Genomic DNA, 17726 nt, shown 5'->3' with positions numbered 1-17726 from the left:
CCCCAGCGACAATATATTTTTTGACACCGGCATGATTTTTTAGAGTGATATGTGAATTTACTATGTAAACCATAAATCACAGGATGTATTAGAAGCTTTGATATAGTATATTGGCTGTAATACCTTTGAATAATACACAGTATATAAAGTAAAGTTTCATTCATTGTTGCATGTTCTTGTACTTACTAGAATATGACCAATACACTGGAAATACTGTATCACTAATGATTAGCATCATCAAACATGTAGTCTGTGTGAAGCGCACATTCTTTGCCCTGATATCAATGCTGTTTGCTTTTCATTTGAAGCAGAATTTCACAAAGAGATTTGTCTGGGTGTAGTAGTTTTAAGAAAATGAGTGCCCCCAAAACCCCCCAGAAAAACAAAAACTTGTCATGAAATTAATGCTTTTACTTTTATGTAAAGAGCTCACTCTCTGTGTTTGATCCCCAAATTGAAGAGCCCTGTAAGAATTGAATGCGTAGGAATGCAAGAAATGATATGATTAAGCTATGGTTTGTCATACACATGGCAAATTGCTGTAATATTCAAGATTATTACTGTATGAACATGTCATTGTGTATCAATCAAGTGTCTGTCTTGAAAATTAACTCAAAAAGATAAAACAAAATGTATTATGACTGAGCAAATTTTCTGAACTCGTTATGATAATTCTAATAATGTCATAGATATGATTTCATAATGCTGCCCTGATGTTACATCCTGACTCTGTACGGACCTGCTTGTGCTCAGGCGTCACGGTACCACAGCAATATCTTCATTGGTATGTGTTTATGGATAGTTTTAAAAATATGCACAAACTACTTGTAGCAGTAACCTGTGTACAAATGTACCATCAGGTGTCTGGGCTTAGGATACTACCAAAACTCAATTGAACAGTCTAGAGCAATACATGCTCCTGCAACTCCATAGAGAGTTTCCAATAGGGTTGTCAAGAGACTCCAAGTTTTAGATGATATAATGTTTCAAGGTTTAAGCCAACACTCCAAATTAATGAATGCTCCATGCAAGTGTGAAATGTATTCCTTACATATACATGTACTTATATAGCAGTAAATAAATAATGATGTACAGCATATAGGTAAACTTATTTGACTGTACCAATATCATCTCTTTGGCTCTCTACAAGCATGTTGTGATTGTGTTATGTGAGAAAATGATGAGAAAGTACTGTATTTGAGTAATGTTCTGTAAAAAAGAAATGTATATGATGAGGAATGTGATGAAAGAGTGAGTTACAGAGAATAGGATGTGGAGAGGTAAATGGAGAAAAAGAATTGATCTCACTGTCATATGTTGTGCTTTCAAGCCTCATGTAGAAAGAAATGCATGTTTGACACAGACAAGATGACATTTCAAGTTGTGTTTTTTGTTGTTGTTATTTTAATTGACTAGACTTCACCACAATACCGCTAGGCACTTCTTCGTTTTTCTTGTCCCCTAGGTTACCCGAACTTGGGGGGGGGGGGGGGGGGGGACCAAATGGCAGATGTGACACTATTGAGATTCAGTTTACTACCGAATCTGCGTCCTTCTGTCGCTGTCATCGTGTCGTGGTGACAGACATTCCATATATCCTTTATTGACTAGTTTAGCAAGGAGACGATGGGATGCATACACTGTACAAAGTAGACGTTACACCATCAGCTCTTTCCTGCCGCTGCCCCGGGCGCAGGGTGGTAACTGTCCCAACCCAGCTTCATGGTACCGATGGCCACAATCTGGGGGGTGTTTCACCAACGCTTGTCGGCGCTGACCAATTTCAGCAAAATCCTTGGTTTTGATTGGCTGAGATGCTCTGGTCACTGACTGTTACTATGGTGATTTAAGTTGTTAGCGCCGACAAACGTTGATGAAACATCCCCCAGGACAGACCACTTCAGTGCAGAGCTCAGTAAACATGTACTCATCTTGATCGTAGAGGGCGCATGTTTGTTGTATCATCGTTCGAAGTCGATGGAATGGCAATTTATTGTCATATGAAGGACAGGAATTCAGCTTCCAGAATGGCTGTTGCTATGGGAATTTTGCTATTCTAGCACTAGTTGCTATCGTAACATCTTTTTTGAAACGGGGACCTGCTCTGACATTGTATTACGAAGAGGTTCAGCCCGGGCCCCATCACTTTTCCGTATCAAAGATACTAGTACTTCAATAAATCTCGGGGGGGGGGGGGGGGGGGGGAGGTAAACCCGTACAATCCCGTTGAAAACAAATTTAATGGGTGATGAGGATGATTCCTTCTACAAATTATACACTGCCTTAAGTTATGAGGGTGAACAGGCTTTCAACAATGAGATAGATTGTCTGTCACATGGCAGGGGCGGATCCAGGAATTCTGCAAAGGGGAGGCGCCTTTAAGAATATGGAGGCGCACGCACCCCCCCCCCCCCCCCACACACACACACACACAATTTTTTTCTTTTTATTTCTTTTGTTTTAACAAAAATTAACAGAGGGGCGCTTGCCCGATGCACCCCCATCTGGATCCGCCACTGCATGGTACCTGAATCCGCTTCACCCCCTGTGGTTGAGGTGGGGTGATTATCCCATTCATGCTGTCCACTGACCATTATAGAGATTTGTGCCACTGACCCTCACAAAAGACCATTTTTGAAAGGACGATGACCAAACGAATTACTAGAGTAAATGAATGGCGTGACGCAAACACAGAACAGGGGAATTGAGCCTACTAAGGAGCTGACTTCTGGTGTGAGAGAGGGGGAGAGAGAAGGAAGAAGAGAGAACGGAAGGAAGAGAAAAAGGGAGGAAATTAGGGCAAGAGATAAGAACAATGTGATTTATAAAGTAACTGACATTGAATTCATTTGAAGCGCATGAAATTGCATGTCTATATCGCATTATGTTTTGCAACCAGCGCAGAGTCAAGTATTTGGACGCCATAAAAATACACATGGATTGTACTAGTATGCTCTAAGTGCAGCTCGGAAGAACGTTATTTACACGTTGGTTATATAACCCTATAACAACTTCCCTAACAGTGCAACGATGTCAGTCAATATTTGTTGTTACTGATACTCCCGACAAAGAGTTAGGTAGACAGTAACAAGCTATAGGACTGATAAGTCTCTTGCTAGCACAGTACAAGTACATGTACCACCAATCGGTAAGATAAGGTGTTTGCTGTTGCCTGGGCCGTTTTCTTTTAAGCACACAATTTAATTCAACATCGAATTTCAGTTTAGGATCAGATATTAACGGTACCACCGCCCGCCCTGATGTAGTCCTTGCACTGAACGCATATTCAACTTGTGCGAAAATTCTTCCATTTTCCTTGTAAAGCCCGTTAGAATAATTTTAGTACGTAACTGTGACATATACATTGAACGACTGCTTCAGGCGAAGTTATGTTATTTCAAGTCCATTTTCATTGGTGTAATAACGTAAATAATCTTCAGTCTGAAGCTTTGTGACTGCCGTTTAAGAGGGGGATTCCTCCCGACCTGGAGGTATTTTGAACGAAAGAGATGGTTATATAATATACAGTGAAGCATTGATCATTGAAAATTTGAGCGATATTGGCAAATCACCCCAGAACTAGAGAGTATATACGACTTATCATTAATCTAGAATGAAATGACGTTCTTTAGACAGATGCCTTTTAACATGGCAGCGACGGCAAACTAATGTCATAATTATATAGGGCCTACCATCTTTATCAAGATAATAATGAAGGACATTATGTACCTTATTTCAATAATCATAATGATGGCATAATATAAATATGTCATATCAAATGCAAACATATTAAATTTCTAAATAGATCAGGAGAAATTTTTGATATTGTTTATTTGTAACATCAGGATATAGTTTTAATCACAACCACGTAACCACCGCGGCTACATCAAGGTAACAATCAACATAGGACATTATTACTTTATGCAGTTATCTGTTTAATTTCCCTCAATTTTCACATTTCATTCTATCTGTTTCATCATAACAGATCTACATTGTATTCAAAGACCTATATTGCAAAATATTCATGGGAATAACGTGGATCTGAAAACTGTTCTTGAAAAGCATGATTTTATTTTGTCGGTGATATACACAATGGAAGTAGATAGATGATGCGAAGATTTGATGCCTAATCAATGCCCGTAAACATCACTACATAGGCCTAATTATCATTCATCATTTGATCTTTTTGATCACTAATTTCTTTTGACTGCAAACGTGATGCAAATGTGATATTTGTTTCTGTTACGGATGCATAAAACTTTTATCGTATGGACACTGTAACTACAGTTGCAAATTTTCGATATTTTGTCATAATAATCCATTGTAATTCTCTCCTGTGTGATGCCCTCTATAACAACAGATACCCCTCTAGGATGAGTAAGGCCTATTTATCCTTTCAATAGTCCCGTGATCTGAGCAGATATTGTCACCCGTCCTGATTTAACGGAACGACTCTTCTCACATCTCTCAAGACTTTGAATAGAAACGGGTATAGAAACTTGGCAAAGCGTAGAAAATCTCCTCAGCTAATCCTCACGGCGGTCGGTTGCTACGCGACCCCCAAACGTCTCTGTGTATGTCATAAATACACAGCGCGTGCGCAGTGGAGCAACGCGGCCACTATTACTTAGCGTGCGCGGAGAGTTTGTTGACAACGTGGGTAACAAGTGGTCGTCTTCACCCTCGAGACTGAGAGGCGGTGATAAACAGACAGCACTCAAAATACACTAACTTCGCCGCTCTTCACGCAACCTCAAGAGCGACTTCAAGACAGGCTTGTAAATAGTCATACCTAGTAGCAAACCGCATAGTGAAAGTAATAGTCTACCAACGGCGGAGCAACACTAATTCATCGCAATAAATCAAAACAAAACAAAAAGGTGGATTATATCTTCTGGAAGAATATCGTTATATTTGGATAACAGTAACTTCTTGGTACCAAATCGGACAGAATAATTACACCGCGACCATGAGTAACGTGGCGGTAGCGACATCGCTGGACCCAGCGGTTGCCCGGCGGCGGGACCAACTCTACGGTGCCGGGAGGATGGCGGCTCTGAGTTCCTTGAAGCAGTCTCTGACACAGGACCACATCAAAATGATTGCCAAGGAAGGGATGCGTTCTACCTCGCCCATCTTACAAAGTACTACTAGAGGTACCTTCATGGTGAGTGACAATTTTGTTTCTTTCTTCTTCTATTTGTCTTTTCCCTATTAATTTAAATCACTCTGCAGTCATTCATCCTGCTACGAAAGTCTGCCTGGATCGATGACACGAACACATCCAAAGTTCAGTTATCATATCATAGGATTTTTTTTCTTCTGATTTTTAGGTTTTGCATTGAAGTATTCCATTATGTAAATCTTGGGATTAAAAGTCCGATGTGCCTTGAGCAGAGTATTCAACAACTTAATGCACTAATATACGCCTCAAGGCTTTACAGTCAGTTATATTCTAGTAAAAATAAAGAAGCGCAAGAAAGAAAGTAATATAAAAACAACAACACATTACAAACATTTGAACTACAGATACTCATAAGTTATAGATCTTTATTCAAATCCAAATAACAAAGCTACTAGTCACTGATTCCATCAACTTTAATCATGTTTCATATGACCAATTTATATAGCAAACAAATGCACATGATTCCAGTTGAAGTACGTTGTATAGTTTTTGTGGCATATTATCATCGTTTGGAGTAAGATGATATAATCTACAACAAATGCTCTGGCTTTCTTTTTTGCCGTCACAGCTTTAGTGCTCTAATCGTTGTATTACAAATCGGCAATTTTCGAGATAATAACCTGACGGGGAGAAGCAAACAACAAATTTCTATATATATCAGTAAAACAACGTCATGAAAAATGTCTGTCGGCTGTCTGGGACCGTCAGACGTCGTGTGGGTCTCGAGTGTGTCGGTGACCCCTTTGCCCCGAAAGTTGCGTCGCCTGGTTACTTTCAGCTGTACTCCCATGTGACATAAGAAATGTTAACCACAAATCCATCTTCACATGATAGAAACGCCACATGCAGGATTCTATATGAGGTGGCTAACGTACAGTACTTACTGCTAGTACACTGATTCTGTCTTATACTAAATGTATTTTGGTGAGGAACATAATTGAGAAAATCGATGGCAGAGATTTTACATAATTGTGATGACTGAAATGTTCGTCTGATGCCCTGTCTCTAAATCATTTGTTCAGAAAATGCTAAAAGTGATTCAAGAATTTGCTATACAGTACAGATTGGTTTAGACAAGGTCGGTAGAAAAGTACAGCCGTCATCTCGGTAATGAAAGTCGAACTGAAACCTCCATAACACGTCATCTAAATCAATGGTTATGAACAGTGTACAATGCAATAATCTCTTGGAACCACAAAATTGTTTTTCCAATCTCAAATTATTTGCACCTTGAAGAGGGCCCACCACACAGCAAAGCGCCTTCACTTACACATTATGCATCTTGTATCCATAGAGCAATGTTAAATGCCTAGTCGTGCCCTCATGAAAGAAAAAGAGAAAAAGGGAGAGAGAAAAAAAAAATCGATACTTGTTGTTCTCTTTCAACAAATTCCTGAATCACTCGGCATTGGCGAACAGCGATCGATGGTGGTTTGGACCTCGTCTCGTACAATGATTAACCTCCCCGCACCTGCCGCTTCTTCCTGTCCTTTCACCCGGCGGGAAGATATTAAATAAGTGCTAAATTCCATCATAAAGCTTGGTGTCGACCCATACAGTCTTTTATATAATATGGAAAAGAGTATAGAGAGTAAGAACAAATTGAAGTCCACATGTATATGTGCGTATACTGGTCTGCTGTTGATAACATACACACTTTGTACAGCTGAGAGAACTATAGACATATGATAGAGTTTTTTTTTTCTTTTTCAAATGTTATATTCACCTTTGACTATACCTCAAAGAAGGCTAAGATTAGCTCATTACCTTAAACTTGTTTTTTTTTATAATTTAAAGTCTTATCCTTTTTTATGCAGGCACTGATGATGGTTTATGTTTATGCATATATTCTTATCATATTTCCAGGGAACGCAGCCAGATCGAAGTGTTGGCGTGTCTTGGGACTCTGGCCTTCAGGTGAGACAACATTTTAAATACTTTGCTTTGGGAAAAAAAAACCACACACACAAACACAAAGAATTAAGCCATAAAAACAACAAACCAACCCTAAATGATATCTCTTTTTTTTTCACCATCCGACGAAAAGTTAATTGTATCGAGCGTATATATTCACGGAAATAATCATCCTTTGAGCAAATCTATGGTATAATATCAGTTGTCTTCTCCTGTTAAGCATATCATTATCGAAAAGTGTACATAATCTTATTTGCTTATGTCAACGTACAGCAGCATTCATTAGCTCCGCAGTGTTAAAAGATTGTTGTTGTATAAAATAAAACAAAAAACGTGAATCAAACGAAATCCACCAATATTTTGCAATATATAGGCATGGTATTTCTTTGGTTGTCAAAACAAATCGTGTTTAATTATACTTGGTGTTTTGATAACAAATATACAAACATACAAACCTCATTCACTGTATCCAACCATGAATGTCAATGAATGTCAAGTGTACATATAGATTGGTTACTCATAAATAGCTGTATTATTATGATCTAATGTTACCATTCCCTCCCATTGTCTTCTCGTTCTCTCACGTGAAACAGAAACTAAGCCAGGTAAAAACCCGTTATATCCTACTCCTTAGATGTGCGGTGCAAACTGTTGTATCCCTCTCATTCCATTCTACTGACATCTAACATACCAGGATTGTCTTGTTTGTCTACCTCCAATGCCCTCTTTTTCCATCTTCTGTCTACCTCTTACAGACTGTCACTCTTTTGATGTGATAATTTCATGTTCGTTGGTATCTTTTTAACCATGTCTCCTGTTCACTCGACCCCTGATTTTCCGTGTACTTGTATAGCTTGACCCAAATTACAAATTAACAACACTCGCGTTCCTCTGACATGGTGTCTGAAACTATCGTTGTTTGTTCCTCTAACAGTGAAAAATTATAACTAGCGATAGTTACTTTGGTACTAATACACTTTTAATGTCTATTCTATAATAATGTTTGTGTGTTAGTTGAAACACCTGAATGTCAATTTCTTCTTTGTCTTTTTTTCTTTATTATGCTTGGATTTATCACACGTGCAAATTTGTTTTCTGTCATTAATGAGTTGCATGACTTATCAGCATAATGACGGCGACAAATACTGGATGTCATTTAGTCACGCCATTCCCTCTGTGTTCTAATTACACTTTCTGAGCTAGGCTATTATGGTGTATGTTTTAACTAATGGACGCAAACATTAAAAGTATGGATCTTATTACTTTTTTTTTGTCAATATCGCCACTCTCCAGTTTCCGGAAACAGATCATGTACAAGTATTACCATTTGATTTGCATGTATACCGTTATTCTAGATTGATTTTTCCCCTCCAAATTTAATACATTTTGACTGAAATCACGAATGCTGCACATTGATGTGTTTGTAACCATGGTAACTCTTCCCTCTTCTTTACCCGACAGATGAAATCTCATTTCGAATTTCGCGGAGATGGTGCACCCGTCGACGAAGCGATATACAAGACTTCCCTGACAAGCAACGACTACATAAAGACGAGATTAGAAAAGGTAAGATAAATGGTTATAATTCACTCTTCAGTTGAATGGAAAACATTTTCGTAGACATACGCATAGGATTGATATGTATGGTATGTATGTATGTATGTATGTATGTAAGTTTGTATGTGTATGCTTGTATGTATAAACGTACGTATAATTATTTATATACATACGTACACTGTATGTATGTATGTTTGTATGAATATATAGACCCACAAATTATATGTTATATATTATGATGATGGTGCGTGAAATATGAAGAGATGAAATGATTGTCTTTCTTCACATTGGCATATCTCTTTTCTTTTTTCTTTTTTTTTTTGCCTTTGATGCAACATTTTCATGGCTTCTGTGAAGATGTGACATAGGTGTTTTAACTTGCATCAGCTAGATTTCGGTAATTTGAAAATTATAAGCAAATATGTAATCACAAATCTTTGTTTTATTTTTGTTTACATGAATGCAGCTGCCGCCTGTCAAGCCAGAGGACAAGATCAATTTACCAGTAAGTATTGAAGTCTGTATCAGTTTTTCTCATGAAAATACTCTTCACATTGTGAACCGTTTTTGTGTAGTGATGGCGTACATACACAAAATGTGAATGTTGTGGTTTTGATAACATATCAAATCTCTGCTGACAAACTATTTCTCCCCCACCCACATACACACACACAAGGACTTACAATGCCAGTGGAAAATCGGACGTGGCAGTTTGAACAAAATTACTTTGTCTCGATGTTGTGACAAAATAAAACGTGGTGCTACTTGGTTATGATATTTGCTAATTCATTTTAAGATTGTCCACATCACTGTCAACTGGTCCTGATTGTATCTTCTTCTTTTTTCTTATTACAGGATATGAACCCAAGGTACTGGAGAGATGGTCAGTTTGGACAATCGTTGTATTCATCAGACTTCGTCGGTGGACAGGTATGAGCGCCTCTCTAGGAATACAGCTAAGCTAAGAAATGGCTCCCACAGTGGTTGGCGGCCGGCCACGGAGCTACACTGTTGCTATGCACAATCACCTGTGCGCATAGATGCGCGCACTCTGCACAATGATCAAATCGTCTAAAGCTCCTACTCTTTTGTGACGCAATGAAACATCCTTTGAGGTTACATAATTCTTATTATCTGCTTGTTTGCTCGTATTGACATAGAATAAAACGAGGTGCTTGTTATCTGCAAATACATTTATGCTATGGGAGTCTTTTAAATGTCTGACAGACTAAAAGTGTGCACAATAATAATATATCCTTTCGACTCTTGTTGACAGACGATACGCGATCTGGACCAGAATCCCGCCATTCCACAGTCGCGCAACGAAATGAGGAGACGAAACGTCAAGGACCTCCGCACGACACATTTCAAATTTGGCAACGATCCCTCAAGGTAGATATTTATTTTTCTTCTTTGGCGTTTTCCCTTGTGTCACTCAACACTCTCCATGCAATGATAAAAGAATAAGAAATAGTGTGATCGAAGTTCCTATCGGAATATAAGTCTATGCCTTGGAGATCGCACCAAGTCAAGTTAATCTCCTTTTCCGTTCTCAGTTATAACAGCGAGACGGTGGACTCGTTTCATAAAAACTTGTCGACGAACGGGACGAGGCTGGCCCCCATCCCACCGAGCAGCAAGACCGAACTCAGCCCGTCAGCCGTGGCCAGGAAGATGATCGAAGACGAGCGGGAATCTGCCGTCTTCAGACAGGGAGACTATAATGTCACACGTGAGTCATGCAGCGCTGTCTCGCTGAAGAGGTCTATTTTCTCTATGCTGATAATGACAATTGGTCTATTTCTTTGAATGACGGAGTGATCTGAACGAATGCAGAGTCACTATCTTTTTCGATCCTCTTTCGATCCTTTTCACTTTCAATCCTTCTCCTTTCTCCGTCTGTTTAAATAACATCAACTAACGATGCTATCTGGTGTGATTGATTAAATCGTACTTGACAGTTTGCCTGTGATGTCTAAAATTATTCAGAATCCCGATAAATCTCCTGAAATGAAGTCTTGAATATCGACATCATGCTGATACGTGATGTTTGTCGTGTTTTATTTGTCATTTTCATGCTCACCAATAATCGATAAATGCTTCCGTTGCCACAATGATTTGAGCTGTAATCATAAACGTGTGTTCGCGATATCATGTGAATATCGTATATGTGATTTAAATTGCAGGACCCAGACCGGGACAGACGACATTCACACACGACTACGACGCCGCTTTGAAACCAGACAAATCGGCAGCTTTCGTCGAGCCCACGAGGATACAGAAAGGACGATTTCTTCAAGACGACCCCACGCTTAGGTATAGCCATTTTTTGTGTTGATTACCCCTTTTTCATCATTTTCATAGCATGATCAGACCTCCTAAATACTATATCATGCCTGCCGTTTATTCCAAACTTAATGTTTTTTATGCGTGTAGGAGCATGTACTATTTATCATTCGCATAGTCTTACATGACTGGCAACGTAGGGATAGTGTACGGGGCGATTTGAACAGTGATCCGAGGTGACTATGAATCCCCCAGACTGATGATGAAAAGATTTGAATATGCAAAGCAAAATAACAACAAAAAATAACATCAATAAAATGCTCTATGTTACCTTTTCATTATGCTTTCATCCTGTTCTAGTGTCCATCCAAGGTCATTCTTAAACAGAGTCTATAAAGATATCCAATAACTCAAAAGTATACACTATCCACTCACTTGTTCTGTCAATCTTGTCCTCAACAGGTCGCAGTTGGAAGAAGAGGGTGTATCTCTCTTGCCACCGATCCCCAAGGATCAGAATGCACTTGCCAAGGTGGAGGCCACCAGCTCGACGCTCAAACAAATCTTCCTCCAGTATGATCCTGCAAGGTACAGATTAAACGCCACTACCTTCAAACAGTCTGTCGGAAACTAAAACTTTCGACCAGGCATAGTACTGGCAGACTGGATTTTGGAAAACGTGTTCTAGAGAAGCTGCCTCTGAATGGATTTTAGGGACAAGGGAACAAGTTGTGGTCTCATAGGTTTAAATAAGTAAGTTTTATTTATGCCAATAGTTAATAAGACTTATACTACACTTGCTGTACAGTCACATGATACAGTGGTAGGCTACATGGTCTCTTCCCATTTTGTGGATTAGTGAGGGTGCCAAAGTTCCATCCAGTGCATTCGAATAGATTACATCACCTGATGTTTCACCTTAAAAGATGATAGTGATAATGATGGTAATGATAATGTACTTTTATGTTTACAATAAAGACAATTGCCATTGCCTTTGTTGCTCACTTTTTTTTTGTGTGTGTAATTTTTCATTCCAGAAGCGGTTGTGTGAGCAAAGAGGTGCTAAAGAGGGTAGTAGACTGCCTGCTAGACCCCATCCCACCTGTGGTGCTGGACACACTCATCACCAAAACTCACCACGGAAAAGATGGAACGATAGACTACAATGACTTTGTGAACAACTTTGCTGGTGAGTTAGCGTTTCATCGCGTTTGTTATAGATATTCCAAACAGCCAAATCACATCTGTTCTGTTCCATGCTGTTCTACTTTGAAGGTATGGCAGGTGAATAGTGATAGCATAAGAACATTATGTGGTCAGTGCTTTACCGAAAGAAATCAATTTTCCCCTCCTGAATGCATCTCAGAATCATTTTCCCGTTGTATTTTAGGGCTTCTATCATTCCCAAAGCTTATCAAACTTGATTATGACGAAGGCTTCTCCCTATATTCTTTCTTTAGCATGGAAAACGGGTGATTTGTCAAAGGCTGGCCAAGAAGCACACGCACCAGCTCCAAATCTGCATAGGATCACCCCCGGTGTGCTGTCCCGCGGGTCGGGAAAGAGTGCGGGGTCGGCTGAGGGAAGTCCCATGCTTGACAGTGCTATCCTCGGCAAAGAATACCAGACGTCCGTTCACTTTCAGGTTGGTGTCGAATCTCTCTTCCAAGTTCCCTCTGCAATATCTCCACTGATTGGGATGTGTATTTATTTTCGAAGTGGACTGTATTTTCCTCTACCCGAGCAAGCTCTTCAGTCTTTTATTCTATAAAAAAGAGACCGAACTATCATCCTTATTCCCCAGCTCTAGCAGGTTTATATTAGACAAAATTTCAATGACCTATAGATCGAATTTTGTATCTTTCCTTTCGTTGATGAAATGCTGAAAGAATTTGGACAATATTTAAATGGTTCATCTCACGTTACTCTACTACTGATTTGGAACCAAACGTTATTATTTTTTTTCTATTCGAAAGAGTATTTTTCAAATATCCTTTTCATGACCGATGTGGTACTAAACAGTGATGCTTGCATTTTTACCGTGCAGTTTGGAACGGACGAGGACCCGACTGGATCCATCTACAACAAAGATTTCGTCAAAGAGCGACCTGCCATTGAAAAGCCCGCCAGGACGGAGCCACCCAAGCCCTCAGAGGTACGTCATTCAGCTTCACCTCTCTTGTCCATCAAGATTCTCTTTCAAGTGACTGATCGAAAGCTTTTATATAAAGCTTTAATAACAGTTAATTTCGACTCAATTTTTTTCTTGAAAACCCTAAATAACACTGACACAATGTATGTTATCATGTCATGACTGCAGTTAGTGGCTGAGGTATATAACGAATGATTTCAACCCATTTTGATATAATGAGTTCCACGTACTGAATCACAGATGTTTGCTTTCATTTTTACTGCATGCCGTTCATGCCCGACTTGTTGTTATTCATTAATCTTACACTTTGATGGATTGATGCCTGTTTATATCTAGGTGATGCACAAGATCCCGGGAGTTGGTTTTGAAACGAGTACGAAACAGAGTGACTACACCGACTTCAGCAACACGCCGTCTCAGACGCATCTTAACATGGTAAGTTACCAGCTCATACAAATGTCAAACGTCACCGGTTCATCTCGTGTTCTTACGCTAATCGACGTAATAAACATGGCTCATTTTCGTCTTTATTACGAGGTATTTGACGAGAAAAGAAATTTACCGGAGCATGAAAAAGGAGAAGCTTGCATAAAAAACAAAATTTTGTGAAAACATTGTTATAGCTACTTGGTATGTAACAATTATTGCACCACTGGACGTATAACACACTTTTATTTTGTCGCTATACAAATTCCGTAATGACTCACAGAGTGAAATCACCAAATGAACCTTTGGCAATGAAAATGATAAGCATCATATTGTTCATATCTTGTTATGATTGAAATGCTATATGGAATATTATGAGTTATTATAGCGTCTAAAAGCCGACGTCCTGACCTGTTTTTTCACATCGAGTTTTCCTTTCGTGATCCACAGATGGCGGTGCGTGATAACGAGAGTTTGAGAAACAAGAGGCGCCATAACATCAACAACGTCATTCTGACTTGTGACCGCGAGCGGGATGCTGCCGATAGGCAAAACTCACGTGAGTCGAGTTCAAGGGTTCTTGCCCACATCATATCATGAATAAGGAAAATAGAACCAAGGTACTGCATGCTGGAAGATAATTAAACAGATTCTGTTGTAGCTGATTAAATCAGCTGGTAATGTTTACTATCTGTAATGACTACTTTTGAAGCCAATTTTGTTGTACTTTGCTGTCAAATATTGGAGTCAAAGAGCCAGTACTTATGATTTTTAGACATAGTGTATATGTCGCATAGAATGAGATGTTTTTGTCTTTAAGCGTTGTTTGCTTATGCGTCTTGTTTGTTTGTTTTTAACAGTATCTCACACGAATTACACCAAGCATTACATGGAGGGCGCCCCCAAACATCCAGACATCCCACAGCCAAAGTACCGTTATCTAGACACCATTGGCTGTCTCCCCTACACCGCTAACATCCCGATGACGTCGGAGACAAGCGAAGCCTACGATGCGCGCGGGAACATGGTTAACACGGCCGAGGCTCAGCTACGACTCAACGACGTGAAGAAAGACAGGCGGGAGCGGGTGGAGGACGCCAGGCGAGTCCACTTCAAGTTCGGCAACGACGGGCTCAAGCACGTAACCGAGGCCCAAGAGAGTTTTGCCGACGAAAGTCTCAGGGGGCCAAGAATTTCTGCGGCGGGGAAGAAGAATTCCGACGACCCCAGATACAAACATACTCAAATTAGGTGAGAATATTTGTTAGACAGACTGCTCTCAACCCTTTATTGCTGACAGGGACACCAGAAGCCTATCTAATCTTAATCGTATGTCAGTGTGACTGTTGATCCCGAGTGTTGATCACTACCTTTGCTTTGCTTTCACCTTTAAAAAGCCAAGTCCTGACGATTGTTGCTCCTCTGTTTAATTTGTTACAGTGCAAACACCCAAGACTTGACACTGAATCCAATGCGTCCCAGCATCTTCGAGTCGATCCGAATGGCCAAGAAATCCTACTACAACAAGTAAGTTCTCACCCTGAAAACTCTTATGAGATGAAATCTTATGTTTAATGTTCCTTGTATCAAAAGACATCGTTTCGACTCACTTCACCCATTGCTAAATTTCAAAAGAAAGAATAATCGTTGTCATTATCATGTTTTCGAGCCGTTTTTGTTTTCGTCCAGAAACGTTTCCTTTATCATTTGTTCAAGACATAATTATTGGAAATAAAGGCACCTTCTTCTCTGTGAAAAAAAAAAATATATATGATATATTCACTAAAATTGTTGTGTCCTCGTATCTGACAGTACGCCGAATCCCCGAGATCCGCTACACATGAAGCTTCGGCGGACGTTGATGGCAGCAGATCCCGAGCAGACCGGCCGACTCACGCAGGCGCAGATGCAGGACGTGTGCAAGGGCTTTCAGATCAATGTCAGCCAGAAGTGCCTCAACAAACTATTGCAAAGGTACATGAAGTTTGCAGCGGACCGCAGTCTAAGGATTAAAGCAATTCACCCATTCCATATAGACTTGTTTTCTGTCTTCTGAGACTTGCTTTGAGAGACGGTATCAGCCCAAATCTGTCTGTGGCTAGCGATGGAAAATCTATCGGAGAGGCAGTTGGTCTCGGTAAAGTATTGTGAACATAACCACTTCTTTAAAGAATACCAATGAAAAGGGATTGATTTCATATTGTGTATCGGATATATTATTCTAGCACGCAAACTTTTGTATAAATCGCAGCCCCACCTTTGAAAGTGAGTTTTCATATGAACGTGCATGAGAATTGGATACACTTGCTGGTTATTCATCTTTCCCTCTTGTTACGAAACAAAAGATTTAACTCGTGATTTGATGATTTCGAAAAAAAAAATGTTCGGTCAGATGGCAAGTAAGTTCGACAAAACGAATATCTAATGAACTTTTGTTGCCTCCTGTAACAGGTGTGATCGGGACGGTGACGGGCGAGTTGACTACCACCAGTTTGTCCGCGACCTGACACTGGAGCAGGTACCACAGGAAATCTCGGCTGCACACAGCGTGTCCACCATGGGTCACGACTACAAGCCTCTGCACCAACGGAGGTAAGCTGAAGTCTGCATCATAATTGAAGCATACAGTGACAGTTTTTATTTTGTTTGTTCAAAACAAAATGTTCACAATTTTGTTTACATACACCCTATTTTTCGAATTATTGCTAAGCTGGACAATGAAATAAGAGTAAGAATGATGAGTAATCTATTTATGAGAAAGGAAGATAATTCGTAATTGTACTATCGTTATAAAGCATTTGTATCAGCTAAATAGTCATGAATGAGATGATGTTTTGCTTGTAATTCTACATAATCTATTTTACAAGATCATGTTGTTCTAGCATATTTCTGGTGTCATTTGTAATGATATGATATCTTTTATTCAACCTTCAGCCACACCGATGCTCAGCTTCTCACCATCCAACACATGGATAAGAAGCCAGTAATGCCAGCACCATCACATTTCTTCCATGCTGATCCGTTCTTCCGTAAGTTAATATTATTTTGCTAATATCTTCCCTTTGATCGCTGCAAATCTCACGCCATGACAAGTAGGGGTAATATTGATACATAATTAAAGCGTATTTACTCTGAAAAAAAAAAAAAAACTTTCAGTGTAAATTAGAACTGTCTTTGATTGCAGCTGAGCGTTATTATCGACACATTTATCTTTTTGTAATGTATTTATGTGTCAAAATGACATTCACAGAAACACTATAGACTTGAAAAGACTTTGTTGATTTTTCATCACTTTCCCCCTTTGGCTTTTAATTAATCTTCATTCTAGAAATCAAGTTAATAAAAGATTTCTCTACTGTACTTTCCATTAAAATCCAGAGTAAAATTGCATTTGTAACTTTGAGTTCCGGCAAAGTCTGCAGCTGCCACTGAATATTTATGATCTCATCCTTCTCCTTTCTTCCACAGAAACCCCGTTCCTGTCCGTGTCAGATCGCGATTTCTGCAAACCTGAACTCCAAGGATCGTGAACAAACTCTCACCCAGCGGATAAACCTCCGTCCAAATCTCCTGTGCTGTCAATGATGTGTGCGCCACCTATCGTCCTGTACCTTTTGATTTCCGCTCTTTTAGACTCTGAAGATTTGCCAGCTTTGTTGCAGTTGTTGTTGTAAAATAAGTGCAATTTTAGAGCAAATAATTTGCAATATGTGCTCGGCTTGTACAATAAAGTAATTTGTCATTCCTTTATTTACAAAGGAGAAAAATGTTTAAGTGCAAGTTCTTTTGCCGTCCAGCGATTTATTCATTATTGTACAGGTATATTATTTGTTGTGTGTGAACTTACCAGCAGATAGCTATTCTGCTTACTTCTATTATTTTTGCCATGTATGCAGTTTATCTTGCTTCTGTAAGAATACAGAAAGAAGAAAGAGTGCGCATATGTATGTTGCAAATACCGTTAAAAAGTGCCGCTATAGTAGTGTGAATAAGCGCCAATCGATTATTAATAAATCTATTTGACACTGTAATGTTCAAGGGTGCGAAATTCGAGTCTAGGTGATTGCGGGTCTTGACCCTACCCGGAAACTCCATTCTACACCGTTGCACGATAGTCATAAGAGTTGTTATACAGTGTGTTGAAATATGAATGGTGATGGTTAATTAAGAGAGATGTAATCTTAAAGTTACCGTGAATAGAATGTT

General features: G+C 39.4%; 1 protein-coding gene across 1 annotated transcript; it reads left to right on the top strand.

Annotated features, from left to right (window-relative positions):
• Positions 1 to 4797: 4797 nt before the first annotated feature.
• LOC139709922 (uncharacterized) lies at positions 4798 to 17115 on the top strand. The gene is made up of 21 exons (XM_071621878.1): positions 4798 to 5167; positions 7052 to 7102; positions 7693 to 7704; positions 8561 to 8665; positions 9123 to 9161; positions 9512 to 9586; positions 9933 to 10048; positions 10213 to 10388; positions 10843 to 10972; positions 11405 to 11530; positions 11980 to 12131; positions 12403 to 12587; positions 12990 to 13097; positions 13431 to 13529; positions 13971 to 14079; positions 14381 to 14771; positions 14961 to 15047; positions 15333 to 15494; positions 15972 to 16112; positions 16455 to 16549; positions 16989 to 17115. Exons 1-21 carry the CDS (start codon positions 4970 to 4972, stop codon positions 17048 to 17050), a joined length of 2619 nt encoding a protein of 872 aa, XP_071477979.1. The 5' UTR covers positions 4798 to 4969; the 3' UTR covers positions 17051 to 17115.
• The last annotated feature ends 611 nt before the right edge of the window (positions 17116 to 17726 follow it).

Source organism: Diadema antillarum, unplaced genomic scaffold (genome assembly GCF_040938485.1).
Source record: "Diadema antillarum isolate AM-2024a unplaced genomic scaffold, OU_Dant_1.0 seq00001481_RagTag, whole genome shotgun sequence".
NCBI classification, from domain to species: domain Eukaryota; kingdom Metazoa; phylum Echinodermata; class Echinoidea; order Diadematoida; family Diadematidae; genus Diadema; species Diadema antillarum.
The sequence above is the reverse complement of the archived record's forward strand: the minus strand, read 5'-3'. Positions and strand labels throughout refer to the sequence as shown.